Below are 18,784 nucleotides of genomic sequence, written 5' to 3' on the forward strand. Positions count from 1 at the left end.
AAGAGGGTTTCAAGAGTCAGTATAAAGTCACAAAGAAAATCAGTAGCAAAACTGGATTTCCCTTAGCTGCGCTGTTCATTAGCCTTCTTATGAGACCAGACTGCCTCTCACAGTCTGATATAATTCACACTCAGTATTTTCATATTTCTTCACTTAGGCTTCTGACAAATGTTTTTAGGCCTAGAGGGGAAAAGCTGCTTGTTTTCATGGAATGAAAACTGAAGTATTTTGCTCACTTGTTGTAGATGCTTCAGTCCAAAATAGAAAGTAGTATCTCTGTTTTATCTGTCTGGGAAAGTGAAACTCTTGAGTTTGCTCCCTTTCTCCAAGTGTTAGCCTGTCCCTGTCACAGGGTGATGGATGTTTCCAGACAGAAACACAGACATGCCGAAAACATGTAAAAGTCCATCTAGTGTAAAGAACTTCATGCTACAATAGCACTTCTCAAGGTTTCTAATGAGCACAGTGCAGTGGCTGCCTGTGGAGCTAAACAACTCTCAACCTTAAGATGCAATTAGTCACCTAAAGATTTTACAGCTATTATTTTTACCTTACCTTTCTGAATGTGCACTGAAAATCATCTTTTTAACTGCTCTTTGGAAACAGGAGTGTAAGGAGAAGGCTGTTAATAGTGAAGAAAATCCCAGCCCATTACATTTTTTGTCACTTGGATTATTTTAATGGGCTTGGGGTTTTTTTGCAAACATCTTAGCTCTCATGCTGCCCAGATATATTTCCCAGAGAACTCACAGATGTTTACAATCCTATTGATTTGTGGCTTTGCCATAATACTAGGCTGAGAGAACTCACATTAGAGGCAGGACTCTTGCTTCTTTCTTTATTATATAGGTCTAGAAGTAATTTGTAAGCTTGGTCTTTCATGCTTATATTAGATACACCATTTTGAAGAAGGACATATAAATTGCAATTTCTCCATGCTCTTTGTCTTTCCATCCTTCCCACTCAGCCTTTTTTCTCCCCCATACATTTGATCCAACTCTCTTCTTTCCTGTGATCTTGTAGAATCCTTCTCTTTGTTTTTGGTGCATGCACAAGTTGAACAAGAAACAGACAAATAGAATAGCTAAGAAATGGCTAATGTTGGCTTGTGCCCAATCTCCCACCAACAGCTTCAGTGGATTGTTAAGGCCACAGACTACACGAAATCTGGTAACCTTTTTTTCTTCTGCTTGTTGCAATCCTAATCTGATAGCTTGTCTCAGCATTCCTTGCTGTGATGCTGACCTTTTTGAGTATTCCAGATTCATAGGTTTTGAAGTCATTCCAAACCTCCAGGAAACTCACAGGAAGTGGCAGCTTCAAGGTCATACTGCGGTGCCCATCACACCCTTTGTTAATTGCTTCACTTAGGACAAGATATACAAAGCACAAAAGAGCAGAGCATGGGAGAGGCAGGAGGATAGCAATGAAAATGAAAGAATTACTCTATTTATAATTTTAAGGTGTTCAAGATAACCAGCAGGTTACTGACTATATTGTATATTTCTTATCAGGCAAAAATTACCTAGTTTAAAGAGTAAATTTTCAAATTACTCAACATTCAGCCTAATTTTAATTTAATTTTGAGCTAAAACTCCGAATTTCATCATAAACAGAAAAGTTAAGGCTGGTTATACGAGCTTTTGAAGACACCTTTTCAAGTGAAGAATACCAAATGTTATACCTGTGTTACTGCCTTCAAGTGCTTCACTTGGACCCATTGTCACATGCAGGGAGCTATAGAGATAATGTCACTGGGTATTCTGCAAACCTGGACCAGTCTTGCTGTGCAGTGACTGACTGGTAGATATTCTTGGAGGCTTAGTGGTTCCCATATTAATAGACCAACCAGGAATAGGACATTGTTCTTCAGAGACAAATGTGTCCACATAAATTTACTGAAAAAAGCCCATGTGGGTTTTAAAAAAGCCCATGTGCGGTTTTGATTAGGGTTTTTTTTTGTGGTTTTTGTTTGTTTTTTTTTTTTTGAGCACAAGCAATGCTATTAGGAGACAAGAGAATCTGCATGGCTTTGTTCCTAGTTGTAGGGTATGTTCTCTTAAGGCTGTCTTCTCCTGCATTTTCTCTGTGCCTCCATCATTTTATGTTATTCCTTCACATACAAATGAAGCTTTTTTTCCAAAGGCTGAGCTGTTTGGAAATGAACATTTGAATTTGCATATGTTGGAACTGATTCATCCCTGGTGCCAGGAAGTGCTCTCTGCTGCAGGGAGGGGATCTGCAGCTGCCCGGTGCTGCCTCCAAGGCAGGCGATGCTGGCAGGAGGGAAAGCGTGGGCAAGGTGCCCAGGGGGAGAACTGATTCACAGCTTCCCCCTGGCAGCTTCTGAGCACAGAGCACCCCCTGGGTAGTGCACAGAAGCTATTTCACATTAGGCACATACCCTGCCTTTGGCAACTGGCATGTTAAGGGGCTATGTGGTGATGCTAGATGTGAGAACAGCGGGCAGCATGTCATGGCACTTGCTGCTGGGAAGCTGGGAAGTCCTGACTGGTAGCAAAAGAGGCAGCATGCAGAGGTGGTAATGGAAGGCACAGGAATATTTTTTTCTAAAGCAATATAATTAATTTAAACTCATTGTGTGTATCTGTGCATTGGAGTGCACAGCAATATTTCATGTGCCAGCATGATGCATTTTAGGCTGCTTACAGGAAAATGGATTTCAGTGTAATTAAAAAACATATCATGTTCTTTCTCACCCCCACATTGTTCAAAAAATGCAGGAATGCAATACAGATGATAGCATCAGGTAAGGACAGAAAAAGTAGCATATGCAGAAAATCAGGGAATTAATTAAATTGTACCTGAGGAGAGGAGTATGCAGTCAGCACGCCACAGTTTAGAACCATTCAGTTGCTGGGGATTTCTAGAGGCAAAGATAAAGAGACAGAACAATCTCTCTGCAGAGATAAAAGAGACTGAAGTTACTCCATGAAGCCTCTGAGCCAAAGTTATTTTAGTCTCATGCCTGGACTAGCTCCATAGGCCTGGCATTGTTCCTTCATGGATAGGAACACTGTATGGTGAAAGTGGCAATAACAAGTCTTTCCATTCTGCACTTCTTTCCAATCTTCCAATCTGTACTTCTCCCAGTGTCTTCTGAGAGGGCTCAGTAATGCCCCACCAGGAGGGATACATGTCTGGATCTCCCTGCTCTCCTGCCCACTCCCACTGGAACTGGCATTGGATCCAGTGCCAAAAAAACCCTGACAAGATGAAAAAAAGATTTTTTTTTTTTTAATTCACCCATTTGCCCTTCCACACTTTTTTTTTTGTTTTGTTTTGCTGGCTCTTGTCATTTCCTGAAATGCTCTTCCTTTATATCTGCTGTGGATCTGGCATTTAAATTTCCCTGTTAGCTCCAGTGAGACCAGTCATATCAGTAGCATTTTGTTAAGTGAGAAATGCTAGCAGTATTTTACATGTAGAAAAGTGATATTTAGCACTTTTCCTGAAACTAAATTTCTGTGCTTAAATGCTCCTTCTAGCTAGAACAAATAGAAGGAAATCATTAAGATATGAATCTAAATTTAACCTTTTTTTATTACAATGCATCCGTATGAAACTTTGATATTTATGGAGGTCTGACTTTGCACAGTCATTATAGGTACATTTGTGAGGATTGTAACATAAGTTTAGCCTTCAACATGGAACCAGAGATGTAAAATCTCCTGAAATATTCGTTATGTGCATGACTGTCCCATAGAGTTTATGTTTCCTCTTGAACCAATTCAAATGAGCTCAAATGAGCTCTGAATGCAATTTCCAGAAGTGCCTAGTGTTACCCTGGTTCTGCTCCTTTTGAAGCAAGTGATAAAGCTCACAAGGACTTCAATAAAAATAAAAGAGGGCAAGATACTTAAAATGACTCATTGAGTCTCGACAGCCGATAAATTCTGTATTAAGGTTTCACACACAGCACTTTCTCCTCTGACACAAGGGCAGAATGTGTGCCCAGTCATTTCAGCAATGTGAGAGGACCACAAGCAATGCAGACAGCAAGAATGATAAAATCAGCTGGGAGAAAATAGCAGGAGGACAACAAGGGTGATGAAAGAAAAGATAATGGGAAAAAACAACAAAGAGGAAGGAGAAAAGAAGAAAGAAACATCAACTTCAAGGTTATTAGAGATCATAAAAGGAAGAAGGATGAGAGAGGAACAGAGATTGAAGGCATCAGCCAAAGGGAACAGAGAAAAAAAGAAGCAAAAGGGAGAAAGAGAAAATGTTAAAGAGGCAAGAAGAGACAAGAAGAAATTTATTTGGAAAATCTGGGAGTAGAATGCAGCACAGAAGTGCTGGAGAGGAAAATGGATGGAAAGCAAACTATGGGGCAAAAGCAAATAGAGATTCTTGCTTCTGGAAAAGGATAGCAGATTGAAAACAGGGTGAAAGGCACCAGGAAAGAAAATGGAAGGAGTGAAGTAGAGTGAAGAAGTATGTAAATATAGCACCTCTCTGAGGAAAATTAAGGGGAAATAAATCCATCCTAACAAAACTTTTTTTCATTGCAAATTCATAGGTAGATTGTGTGGGTAGGGCATTTTGGTCTAGACAGCAAAAGAAAGTATCATCACTGGAATTCAAAAATCAAATTCTGTGGAAAATATCTGTGTTCCTACTGGAGTTAGAACAGACATCAACTTTCCTGTGTTATCATGAGAAAAAGAATCAGCAGCATTCCCACTTCACATACTTCATTAGAACTTAACAATCTACCGAAATACTTGGGACTGAAAATAAGATTTTTACAATTTACATATCCAGATTGCTTTCACAGAGGTGGCTAGAACAGTAATAGCTGGAGGCATTGCTCTGACTCCTCAGAAAAGACAAAACGAGTTGCTGCTGTCTGTCCAATCCTTGCTCAAGAGGTGTTTTTATAGCAATAGCCACAGCACTGACTCTTACTGACACACCTGTGGCCAAAAGTCTGCACTGAGGACCACACAACTCTTCTCATGATCTTGTTTCTCACCCAGGAATGCTCCCTGCAGGTTAGTAGTGGCTGGCATAGAAAGGAACTGGAGAAAAGTTTGTTCTCTCTTTTGGCTTCTTAGCTAGTTGAAAAAGAGGACTTGTTTGTCAAGAGCTGCAAACCTGTAGTTTCTGACAAGCCCTCAAATTCATAAAGGAATAGACACTCAATAAACCTACTATGCTCTACAGAAAATCCAGTTTTTAATTTGACAGGGCTTCTTTTCATCCCTTCCCTTTCTTGCCCTCTCCTTTTTTTCTCTTCTCTGATTCAGGGAACTGCAAACACAATTTCTTTACAATTTTACTTTCGTAACCTTTTGTTTTGGGACTACTTCACTAGAAAAAAAGTAAAAAGCACCAAACCACAGTAATTTGTTATGAATCTCTATGTAGTTTCAGAAGACATACAGCTTTTTAGCTGCAAACAGAGCAATGAATAAAAATCTGTACTACTAGTATATTTTCCAGTTATGTGTAAAGTAATTTAGACTTGTTATTGTCCAATTTTCCTCTGCCAGATCTTTCCCTTTTCCATAGCACCATTGTGAGATTTTATCCAATAATGTTTTTAAAATACTCTCAGATCTTCAGGCAAAAACCAGAAATGCAAGTATTAATGTGTCTTTCTGCCATCTTCCCAACCTAAGAATTCCATTCCTGGTTATTCAGTGAAACAAAACAGAATCTCAAGTAGATGGAAACCACCAGACAATAAAACATTCTACATTCTGTCATGAAAAAAATCCCACAGGAAACAATTATATTTTTCTAGCCTTTTCTGAATCTTCAATAGAAAAATCACACCTCTACTATAGAGATTGACAGCGTGGTCAAAATAAAACTATGGGAAAGTCATAATTTTCTATTAATCCCACTTCTTTTGCAGTGTGGAACATTATGGAGGACCATTCTGAATTTTTGCACAGTTTCCTGACTTATTCCCCTGTTCTATGTGATTTTTCTTTTGCTAGCTGCATCTGCTTTAAATAGTTAATTAGTGATTTATAGGATATTCTGTCTGATAGACTGTATTATTGATACATGTGTTCACAAGGGAAGATTGGATGTTCAACGTAGTAGGCTCTAAATGTTGTAAACTAAACAGTAAAGGTAACATCAGTCTTTTGTGCTGATTCATTAGCTTACTAATGATGGGTGATGGAAGGTATTTTGTAGGAACTCATTGCAATTGGCCAGTGTGAGAGAAATGGATGGTTTATTCTTTCCCATGGCAGCTGATACCCTCAGCACAAAAATAAAAATGTTGAAGTACTTTTTTATGTCCTTGTTTTATCTCTATGTTTTGGATCTAATTTATGTTTTAAAATAATTTGAAAAAGTAAGTCAAGCAAAGTAATACACAGTAATGAGGAGGAAACTATTGCTGTTTTTGTCTTGACACTTTCTGTAAAATCCTATTCACTGTCATGCTAGTGAAGCTGTAAATCTAAGTATGTACACTACATGGAAGCTTATCTTGCTCCTGTAGGCCTAGATAAAAGCCTACAAATATAGGTTTAATTATGGATCTTATTTGTAGTGCCCTATGCTGGTGAGAGCTGGGGCATCTTGTGAGCTGAGGTTTCAACAAGACTTTTAACCACTGGCATTTGGAAAAACCCTCCCAGAGCTCATTTGGGCATTGCATCCATTTCCTCCCCCGTCCCAGGAACCTTCCTGAGTTCTTCAGGCTGACAGAAGTTTGTTTTAATTGCTGCACACCTTCAATGTTTCCACAGTGAAGAATTAGTAGCAGGGCTTAAGTGTATTCTTCTCAATTTACCTCTCACCCTTTTGCCTCCTGCTATTGAATGTAAGCCAAATACTGAATCCAGCTGCCACAGCTGTTGCTGTTCTGCTGCCTGCCCTACTTCCTGCTTCTGCTTATTTTCCCAAAAATGCTTCTATGGAATGATCTGTGAAATGAATGAGACATCAAGGCACTGCATTCCCCTTCCCTGACAAAACCTTTCTTTTTCTGGATGCCCTGAATTTGTAGTCAAGTGCTAGTATTCTATGTCCCGAACGCCACTCTTCACAGAGTCAGTTCCTTTTGTCACCTCCCTCGTTACAGTACTGAAGTATTTCCTGTGCTACAATAAGCTATTATGTAAATTCTACAAATGAGTTTCTGATCCTGCCAAATCACATTTGCTTTAAGTAAGCATGGAAACCTGCAGCTCTCTTTTGCCACATACTCTGATAGTAATTTTCAAAGAGTTTCACATCAGGTGCCTCTTGCAAGCAGTGCATACATTTTTCTGGCATTGTTGTTTGTACATATGATTAAGCCATATATGCATAGGTAGTAAATGATAGCAAAGTATTAAGGTATATGCCAGTCCTACATATGCTGAGACATTTGGAAAATACAGGCTCCCAATTCCAATAGCACAAGAACTTGGGGTTGTCTCCTTATTTAATCTGTTTAGGATAGAAAGTAAATATTGTAATAGCTTCATAGTTGTAACAGACTGCTGCATGTCTGAATCCTATGTGTCACACTGTTAAGAGCATTTCCCATAGAATGGAAACAGCAGAAGTATAAATGTTCCAGAGTTTTAAAGTGTTCTTACCAACTGCACTAAACTCTCATTTCATCTCTTACATGAAGGTAAATTTATGAGATTTGAAAACAAATATTATAGTGTCAAAATCAAAATTTGAAAGGTCATTCTGAAATCCTTGCCAACATAAAGATCTCATCTGGTTTAATCAAAAGTACATTTTTAAACTGATATGAACTGTGCAAAGCCACTTCTGAAGACACGCAATTCAATTTAAAGCAGGATGACTTCTTCTTTAGCTTCTGTTGCTTATTTTTTTTTAAATGACTCAGAAATAAGCTAGCTTTCAAATTGTGTGAAACTGTCCAAATGGTTGAGGTGCAATGGTCTTCTTTTAAGACTGATGGATTGGATATACTGGTCCTTTTTATAAACCCTTTCTGTTAAGACACAATTAATCATGTTGCCTGTAACAGAAAGTCTTAGAAAAGATGAGAAAAAAACATTGTTCACTTTTGCTAATAGCTTATCCTCAAAAAGATAGAAAGTCTGGAGAGGAAAACGGTGGCTTCAAATCATGGGCTCATAAAGAAGAAATCCTTGTAGTACCCCAGACTGCAGAGGAATAGTCCCACGGCTCTGAGTTCTCCTTTATTGATTTAAATGCCATGAACACAGAGCGAAAATGTAGTCAATTCCTTTAATTAATTCTTATCACCATGTCTTACGATTCAGCATCCTAGAGGTTTTAGTCAGGCTTCAGTGATGCAGCTAGTCTTGATGGAAATAGGCATTGGAAACCACTGAAGCTACCTAGCATGAAAAAAAACCCAAAACACACAAAGCAGGAGTTGACTCTCTGTAGATCTCAAAATATTTGTCTAAAAATAAATAATGAGAACATATATAGATATATTTAAATTATAAGAGCATTCATATTTGGTGCCTTGACCACTTACTTTTAAAGAAATGGCCCAAGTTTATCCTAGCCATGTGCAGCCACAACAACAAATCAAGGGTAAGAGGCATACAGACTGAATTATTACTTCCTTATCAAGGATTGTAGTTTTACCTAATTGGTATCAGAAGGATCTACGCAGAAATTTTGGATTTTATCTTTCTATAAGCAGAAAGATTGATGTGTGGTGTCAACCTGTGTGTTGGTCCTTAAGAGACATGCTAAAATACCTTTCATGGAAGACCACAGGACCATATTTGGTCCTGTGCAAAGACAAAGCAAGAGAGAAGGAGAATTGTCACTAAGTACGTTATTTAGATTTCTTGTCCAAAGTGCAAAGCCTGTTTGGGATGGAGAAGAGAAACTTCAGTGTTGTAGGGAACCCCATAAGTTTTTCCAGCTCACATCTGAGAATTGCTACCATATTTTGATGTTTTCTGTAGAATAACTGAACTGGTCTGGATGAAGATTATATGGAAACTTCATTGAATACATTCCAGTTTAATTTATGTCTTTCAAGGTAGCAATAATCATGGTTGAAGTTTGGCCCTGCTGAGCTCCTTCAGAAGTAGGTAATGCTTACTAGCTTAAAGCAGCTGAAATTCAGCTTAACATAACGACAACTCCATAGCACTGCCCTCTGGGTTGCCTAATTACTGATTTTAAAAAAAAGTTCAAGTGTCTGTAGAAACTTTGAGAAACAAAAGCTTACCAGTATGGACCAACATTGAGGAAAGCCCATGTTAAATAAAGGGTGGAAGCCAAAGTCTGCATGAAGTCCTGATTCAAATAGTGGAAAAATTCAATGTTATGGAAATCTGATGTTTTAGAATGCAGCATCTGAATTTGTGAGTAAGCTTTTTAGAATTTGAATGCTTTCTCCAAATATTGCTTTAAATAGCATGGCTAAAATTCAAAACTTAGGCTCAAGAAAAGTGACTTTTTGGAATTCATGTAGCATTTGTCTGTTCAGTAAAATGCATATAAATTAATTCTTTGTCTTTTCTGTGATTTAGTATGGTAGTTCAAATACCAGCTAATGATTTCACTTAGCATTATAATGTAGCTTTTTCTGTGATGATCTCAATCATCTTTGCAATGTGGAAAAATCCATCCATTTTCTTTGATGGCTCTAATGTCATTCAACTATTAGAAATTCCACTGAGGGCTGTACCACTTCTGTCTGGTGCTGTAGCTTGGTGTTTGGCACTGTTTGGGTGGGTTACCATCTCTCTGCAAGAGGCCAGCTTTACTTCCCTGTCTTAGGCATTTCCTTTGCTTCATGGAGAGGTGAAGGAGTCTCTTCATGGTGCGACCTCATGACACTGTGCAGTGGGAGTAGAACAATAGCTCCAGTGGAAAAGAAAATTACTCACTGCAATGTTAGCCACTACCTAAGCATACACCTCGGGGATAGTGCATTTGCTGTCAACCCTACTCATTCCTGGTGATGTAGGGATATTGGATTGCTGGGAAATCACTCATCTGCCAGTACTTGAGATGGCCAGGAAGCATTGGAGTGGGCAACTAAGGAGTAGCAAACAAAAGCATTTTATGAATGAAAAACTGTGTTTGTCCCTGGTGTAGAATTAAGCTCAGGTTTAGCAGTGGGTAGGGGTCCCAAAGGCTGGCGCCTGAGGAAACAAGGATAAGCCAATTAATTTTTTAAATGGGCAGTTATATCTTTCCTGTCAGTAACTGCTGGGTGTCTCTTCCATTGTTATTCTAGGTGTCCCACTCCTGGCTGTGATGGCTCTGGGCATATAACTGGAAATTATGCTTCTCATCGAAGGTATGTAAAGACAAGGTTTTGTTATTTAAATCGTATAACTGCAGGGCTAGAAGGTGCCTCAACTGACCTAACTTCACTCTCTGAATACTGAGGTAGGATTGAGCGCTGCAGAGATACACGTTGGTCTAACTCATATTAACCACTAATGAATAACATTTCTCAGCTTCAGGATGACTCGCTACCCAAATAGGTAGGAATATTTTTGCTAATATCTAGCAAAATCTTTATACAAAATAAATTCAGTTTCTCTGTTTTCTCTAGTAGCCTGAGGAAGCAATTCAGCATTCATGTTTCTGTTGCTTTACATTCAGAACAACTTAACTCTTCCTTAACTCTTCACAGTTTGGACTGAAATCCTACTCCTGCATCTTTTTCTCACAAATTGTGTTTCCTGAACGTTTGTGTCAGTCTCTTCCAGACTCACTCCACATTCCTTGAAATGCAAAATTGGATCCTGTTCTTTACTGCCTCTCCCAGATGAAGCCTTATCAGCTTCTATCAGAGGGAAAAAGTACCTCTTTCATCTAATATGCACCAGCCTTGTTAGTACATTTCAGAAAAAAGTTTGGCTTGTTCTTAAATTGCAACACTTTTTACTACATCAAGCCAGAAGAATAGAAAAAGAAATTTATGGATGAAAGCTGACTTAACTATAACTTCACCAAGGGTCAAAGAATGCTTCTCATTCACTAATTAGGATATTGATCAATTACACTGTAGAGGTAATGGTGTAAATGCTGTGCAATTAGCAATTCCCCTGTGGTTATTTGAGAACTAAATCAGTAGAGGAGGGCTGTGCCATATTTGTAAACATCTATCCACTGTTTAATCAAAGAATAATAGTGAATAATAGTGTAGTCTACCTCTCTTGTGCTAGTAAAGACTCTTTACTCCCACACAGACTAGTACTGTTGAGTCTGGATATTTGCTTTCTTCACCAAGTCCCTGTAGTTTTACAATTGGCTATAGCTAGTCAATACACAAGTTCCCAGTTTAAATGTTTTCCTACCAAAAGCAGCAAAGGGTTCAAAGTCAAAACATAAAAAATAAGAGAGTGGGAGCATGCCATATTTTACATGCTGTGAAAATGAAAGATCACAATATCAATTTTTGTAATGCAGAATTAAACATCAAAAGTAAAAATAACATTATAAAGGAGAAGATATAAGTATTTAAAAAGCACTTACATGAAGCAGATTTGATCATGCTTTCAGAGAAATTTAAGGTTAAATTTAGAACTACATTTAACTATATGCAAATTTATCAGCTACCATTCTACCAGCATTATGCCTGTTATAACTCTACCCTAACTTCAGGGAAGCTATTTATGTGTTTGATCATCTATTTAACCAGAAGCAGGTGGGAGAATGAAGATGCAGAAGAAAAGTGTTACTAACAAGAAACCTAAAAGCTGGCAAGGTTGGTAGGGGAGAATCACTGCATGTTGATTAATTTTTTAAACCTTTTCCTTGTATGTTGTCTCCTGGCCACTAAAGGACTGGACCATGAGCTGAATGGTGTTACCTGCTTTTGTCTGGAAATTCTTACATTCTTGTATTTTTGCAGATGACTGCTGGACCAAGTTTTCATTTGATTGTGTAGCATAATCAAGTACATATAAGGATATAAAAAGTTGTTCTACAAAACAAACATATTTGGAATTTGCTCGGTCCATTGGGATTTAACACATGCAGCCTTTTGAAATGCCACCATGTCTATATTGGCCACATAACTCCTTAATTTCTCTTCCAAAAAGGCCTCTGGCAACCCCATGTCTTCGGCTGCCTGCAGGCACAGAAGCACTGACATGTAGTCAGTGAAGTAACATTTTCTTTGCTTAAATCCACAGATGTCCTCAGGAGACCTGTCACATTTACACAGAGCCAGCTTTACCCTATTCAGATCATGATATCTGTCAAGGCCTTTTCTGAGGTGGGAAGGCTGGCAAAATGAATGCTTTCAAAGGGCAGCAAACCAGCAGCCTAAATCTGGAGCTGTTAAGGATGGAAGACCCCACAGCATGTTGTCTGTTGGGCTTTCTAATTCCCAGACTGAAAATTAGCATTTAGCTCTGCCTGCATCTGAGTTAGCATTTTTGTTTGTATTTGACACCATCAGTTACAACTCTGTCAGTTTCAGAAGGAAAGGAATGACAGACTTCTCTCCTAAATGGCTGCTGAGGTTATCACTGGTATTTAAAATGGCTGCTCAACAGCAGGCATAAGTGAGGCACATTTAACTCTGCCATAACTCTGCAGTTCTACATAGCCCTTCAATTTATGCAAGAAGTTATAGCACCATGCACTGCTATTGAATTCTTCTATTTGTCTTTTGTCTTCATATATAAGGAATTAAAGTCATAGACAAATGAAGTAATATTCTTGTCTTGTAATAGCATTGGTTGTTACAGAACTAAAAAATTAAAGCAAAGGCTTAACATATGTTTTCTTGATGGATCCACTGTCGGAGGAAAAGTGAAATAATGACAGCCTCAGAAACTGTCTGTTGGAAATGTCTGTTTAGAGGACCTGAAAGGTCTTAGAATTTTCTAATAAATCGAAATAGATTAGAAAGTTCGTTTAGAGAGAAATGATGCACCAAAATACCAGTGAGTAGGTGATAATTAAATTGACTTAATATGTAGAAAGCTTTAAATCATTAGTCAAGGCAGAAATTATTTGTTCAGATTTTGTTATGAAAATATCATCTACAAGCATACCCATCTGTACACCTACTAAAAATAAAACTGCTTTCTGAGGAATTCCTATTAACTGTTTAGTTTTCAGATGCAAATTCTGGTTATTTTCACCCAGTGAGTACAACTACTCTCAGAGAAAAAGGAGGGGTATCTTTAACACCCGCCCACTCCCCTTCACTTTCTGCAGACCAGGTTGTGTGTCAGGCAGTGAACCAGCCTGTTCCTGAACAGTTCCCTTGCCCCAGAGCTTTCTCTTATTCTGAACTCTCTTCCTCCTACTTCTTTCTTACAGACAACATTATTATTTTTGAAGAAAACTGTTGTTAATTGGCACAGACTTTCTCAGATTTAGTTTTTACACAAAGAACTGTGGTACTTTGGTGTCCACTATGGAAGCTGGAATAAACAGCAGTTTGCTTTGAAAAGGAAAATGGCCAGTTACTTTTAAAATGGGAAATGGAATGGGATGAGAGCACAGGTCCATATATCAGAGTGCAGATGCCTATTCCATTAATCCTGACATGTCCCCTGGTATGGCACTGACCTTGGGCCACTGAAGGTCTCACAGGCAATTCTAAGATATGATACGGGACTCAGTGTGGTTCCAGATCATTATTCACAAACAATATGGGGGTAGCTGCCCTGCTTTACAGAGATAGGGAGCTTAGCTGTACAAATGTGAACTTTCTGGTCTTGAGTCAAAGCAACAGTTCTAGGTCCCTTCTATTTAACAGTATAGATGTAGCCATGACATGTCACTAAAAGTTTCTAGATAATGTACTATGTCCAATATCCTATGCCAGCATTCCTCTCTTTCTTTAATTGACTTATTTATAACTTTGCAGCATGTAAACTCTGGTTTTGTCTATTCTTCATTTTCTAACACAGAATTCTGTCTGTGATTGCATCAACTTTTTCTCTGCTTCTTCCCCTCGGTCCTCATTGGTTTTGACAAGACAAAATAACTGAAAATTTTGTTACCATTCCTATTTTGTTAACACTCTTCTCTTCTTTGCAAAGACAGGACCTGCTATACAACACTCAAGTACCTTTCCTCATGCTGAAAACAAAAGTTTAATCTTCTATTTTGTTTATTTCTCTAGGAAATTTTTTCTTTGGTTACACTTGTTTCTCTCTTGCGTCAACACTTGAAGGTGTTCTTACTGGTGGATTTCTTTTTGAATGCAGATAGTTAAGATGGAAATAACATTTAAATAGAGGACCAGACATGATTGTTTTGATAGACATACTTGTATCCTCAGATATCATCAACCTAAAAAAAATATTTAAAAATCTGTTAAGGTCATTGTCAAGTCTAATAGGTGGTTTCTATAATGAATTCTTCATATGCAAAGTGCTTGTGTAGTTGAAAACAACATTCTCAGTCTTTAGTTAAAGGTAACATAAACCTTTGTCTCTACCAAGTCTTTTTGTCTGGGTGAATTCTGAGCTCTTTAACCCCTTCTCTGGAAGGCATTGAAAGCTCTGAGCTCTGTCATGTTTTTATTCAATCATTCTATAGAATTGTTATGTGATGTTTGGGAAGGTTTGATGATGTTACTAATGTGGTCCTGAGAGAAATCTTCCGTCCAACGAAGAGATACTCCTGTTTTTGCTATTCTTCCATCCCTCTCAGACATAAGGGACATAATGTCTCTCAGCCCTGAAACACTGGCTTCTGTTCCTATTAAAGATGCCACTGCTGCTGCCGAATCAGCTGAAGGAATTTTTAGGCAGAGGGTTTAAGAGCTGCCTTCCCTGACTCCTGGGGGAGTTCCTGTGTGTGTGGTGTGCACAGCACAGGCAGTCCTGTCCTGCATCACAGACCCACCCACTCACATCCCCCCTCGTGTGGCTGCTGCAACTCTCCTTATTTAACCACCTGAGCTTTGACTGTGCAAACTGGACAGGATTGCCTATTTTGCCAGTTTGTTGGATAGAAAGTGTATTCCTGTAAAGTGTACCCAAGAATGAGAAATTGCATTCTAAAATGGTTTTTTTTCACACAGTCTTTCAGGCTGTCCACGAGCAAAGAAAAGTGGAATCAGGATAGCACAAAGTAAGGAAGACAAAGAAGACCAAGAGCCAATTAGGTGAGAACAAATATTGTCAAAGGGCCTTTGTATGTTTTATAGGTCTTATATATCTTCAGTGTTTTTTAAGGCATAAATGTTATTGTGTGATAGTTATCCAAGGGTAGCCAGCCACATTGATTTCTATGAGCAAATCTGGTTTCTGTGCTGATTGTTTCAGCAAAGGATACTGCATTAGCCAAGGATACAGTCAGCAAAGGATACTGCATTAGCCAAGGATACAGTCATCTGTAATTTAGAAATAGTTTTAAATTCTTGATTTTCAAAAGAATAATCTGGAAATTAATATTCTGTTTGCATACTACAGGTGAACTATACATGCTAAATAAAGGTAGTTATGGGGCTAGAGGATTGAGTGTTTATATGAGACTGCTGCAACCAATCTGATTGTTCATGCAGTTTGCAGAAGAAACCAATGCCTACCTACAGGTCTTGGTTTCTTCTTGCAAGGCACTCTGATTAATCAGTGGCCACTGAACTTGGTGGATTAATGACTGCTTGGACCACTCAGGACCAGATCCTCAGGAGAAAATGGCAGGAATATTTTAGTTCACAAAGAGTGAAGTAATTGGCCTTTAGTTTAGACGTGTGTTACATAGCAACACATTGAAAAAAAAACCAGCCATAACTTTCTTTAAATGTTTCACTTTGAAGATTCAAACTTTTTCCTTCTTACCTTGATTATTTGGTTTTCAGTATACAGAGTATACAGAGCAGTATCTAGAGCAAATGTATGGGGAGCAAATCTTTCCCAAGCAAGAAAAACCATCAGATGAAAACAGAACTGCCTTCATTGGTCTCTGGGCTGTAGCACATAGTTTCATATCATCACCCCTATTCAAAGAGTGGTTAAACAAGCTCAGCATTTCTAATGAGGTGCTCTGATTACATCATAACTGTGTATAAATGACACTTTCATGACTTCAGACAAGTCTTCTTTGGGTTCCATACCTATAAATAAAATGTACCAATGATTACACTAAGTAGTATTTTATGTAAGGATTTTATGAATAATTTTCCTGCTGGTCAGAGCTCAGTAGCAAATATTTCAATTCCCCTGTGATATTTACTGTAATAAACACCTGCAATTCAAATACATGTCTCAGTCCTTCTGTTACAGTTGCATAATGTCAACAGCTGTGACTGCATTTACTGGCTACCCTCCTTAGAATTTATCAGAGAACTTTTTTTTCCTCCAATTGTAAAGTTCTGCTTGTAATTTTACCCACTACGGCGTATCTTGACTACTTTTGTGACCGCAGTGTAGGATTACTCTTTCCTTTTCGTGTCGGGTTTATTTTGACTTTGTTGTAGAGGCTACCAGGTATATAATGGCAAGACAATAAAGTTTTTCTCATCTGTCTGCTCTACAGATGTCCAGTTCCTGGCTGTGATGGCCAGGGTCATATAACTGGAAAATACGCGTCCCATCGCAGTGCATCAGGGTGTCCTCTTGCTGCCAAAAGGCAAAAGGATGGGTACCTGAATGGCTCACAGTTCTCGTGGAAGTCAGTGAAGACGGAAGGAATGTCGTGTCCAACACCAGGATGTGATGGCTCAGGACATGTCAGTGGTAGTTTTCTTACTCATCGTAGGTGAGTAATTATGACTTAATGTTTTTCACTTATGTTTATTACATAAATCAGATTTAAAATATAGCTTTTTGTCATGGCATTTCTCTATTCCTTTTGAGTTTCATTATTACATCAACAAATAATCTGCTTATGTGTATTTGTTGGTAACTGGAAACCCAGACAGGCAAGTTTTTGTATGCAGATACAGACCTGCACTTGAATCCATAATATATAGAAAATTTTAGGGGAAAAATCATGCATGAGAGTAACTGTAAATTCCTATTGCTTTATTGTATATTTATGGACTTGGGGTAATTTTAGTTAATGAAAATTACCTTGGGGTAGACATTGTAAGACATATCTGAGTCCACCTTATTTTCAGAGATGTCAAACACATTCTTGATTCTCAAACACCAGAGCATGGAACTGAAGAATATTAGGAAAGAGCTACATAAAATCAAAGTTCTTTTATTCATTTGGTAATGAACATGTTTGTTGAAAACAATATATGTAGAATACAGAACATTATTTAAAACTAATAGAATGTAAATATTTGACAAAAGAAATACAAAGCTTGATTTTTCATAAACTTGGCAAAAATACGAGAGCTTCAATGATAACATTTTTCATAGCTTGTAAAAGGAGGAGAAAGTGGCCAGTCTATTAGGGATAAAATCTGCTGCCATTTTAGATATTAGATTATGAAGATACAAGGATTTTTTTGAGCTCTGACTGGGAATCTAGGCCTGAAAATGACTATAATGTCAGAGCAAATTCCTATTATATAATCGCTAATATAGAGCTCTATTACTTCAAATACGTCAAGTTGATGTCCCTAATTTGTCACCCTCTCCAGGCAGACCTCAGTTGAACCTCTGTACCCTTTAGTTAGCTAAACCAATTTGATCTTGTTTGGTAGTCAGTTCAAGATACAGAGGTGAAAAGTGTACTTCTTCCTTCTCTTGCCTGTTACTATTTCCTTTGATTTGTTCTTTGACAGTCCTTTACAGCTTCACTCAGAAGCCTTATCCTTGCTTCAACCTCTCCAGACTTTGTGCATGTAGCTCCTATTTATCGTTTAGGCTCGGAGTTGTTTTTCTACTCAGTCTTTTGTGGTATCTACCATGAAGGGATTCTGGTCCCTGACCTGAGGTGTTACCTGAGGAGCCAAATGTATTACACAGACTGCAGCTCCCAGAGGCTTTAGGAAGCAAGAGATGCAAAACTGACCATTGATGCAGATACCACATCTGGCTTTAGTTTCTGAATTTCAGTAAAATACCAGTATTAGTGTTTGTATTTCATTTTGACTTTATTTATTATGGTGTAACATTTATTTAACTCAGAGACATCTGTCATTAAAATTTTGAAATTATTTTACCTTTAGTTAAAAGGTACAATATAATTACTGAGAGATTGCTTGCAAGGAGTATTCACATAGTAATTATAGTTTCAAGGAGAAAATTCTTGCAACAAGAATAACTAACTTCTAAAAGAAATGTACTGATACTAAGTTTAACAATTACTAAGTTTAACAAGGGCAAATTGTGGCTAGAGATTTTTTTAAGGAATGCTTTAACGAAAAAATAAACCCTTATACATTAACCTAAATATGACATTTAGTTACAAAACCATGTGTGTTTTTTAGTACCACTATCATAAATAGAAACAGAGACTTGTAAATGGCTTACCTTATAAGATCAGTTTTTGGGCAAAAAGATCCATTGTTAGAGAAGAATACCACAAGATGAAAGGTTGCTTAAAAAGACTGATGCAGTAGATTGATCTTACTTAATTGTCTTGATGTAATAAAGGGCCAGTATTCTAAGTTGTGAGCAAATTGAACAACTTCTTGAAGCTTCCATATGCAGTGGTAATATTAATATCAAGCCATATTTTTTTAAAAATATTATTAGCTCTTGCAGAATTCTTAAGGCTGTTAAAAGTGGTTGGTTCATTTGCTCACACAAAGAAAAGCACATGGAGCCATTTTAGATGCCTTTGGGTTACTTATGTGGCCTCCAGCTGCTGCTCAGAAAGGTAGGTCCAGTGTATATTTATCAGCCTTAGAGATGTATCTTCTCAAATAGCTTTTCATGCCTGCATATGGACAACTGAACCAAACTCTGAATGTAGGACTGAACATCAGAACAGTTCACCT

General features: G+C 37.9%; 1 protein-coding gene across 16 annotated transcripts in view; it reads left to right on the forward strand.

Annotated features, from left to right (window-relative positions):
* MYT1L (myelin transcription factor 1 like) overlaps positions 1–18,784 on the forward strand; it is a 301,704-nt gene that overhangs the window by 257,920 nt on the left and 25,000 nt on the right. For all 16 annotated transcript variants that reach the window (XM_054279201.1, XM_054279200.1, XM_054279204.1 and 13 more), the window contains 3 exons: positions 10,196–10,258; positions 14,966–15,049; positions 16,423–16,644. In XM_054279201.1, the coding sequence (XP_054135176.1) occupies positions 10,196–10,258; positions 14,966–15,049; positions 16,423–16,644 (369 nt within the window). The remainder of the gene's footprint in view (positions 1–10,195; positions 10,259–14,965; positions 15,050–16,422; positions 16,645–18,784) is intronic.

Source organism: Melozone crissalis, unplaced genomic scaffold, assembly GCF_028551555.1.
Source record: "Melozone crissalis strain CALT ecotype California unplaced genomic scaffold, PUWL_Pcris_2 ptg000027l_1, whole genome shotgun sequence".
Classification (NCBI taxonomy): Eukaryota; Metazoa; Chordata; class Aves; order Passeriformes; family Passerellidae; genus Melozone; species Melozone crissalis.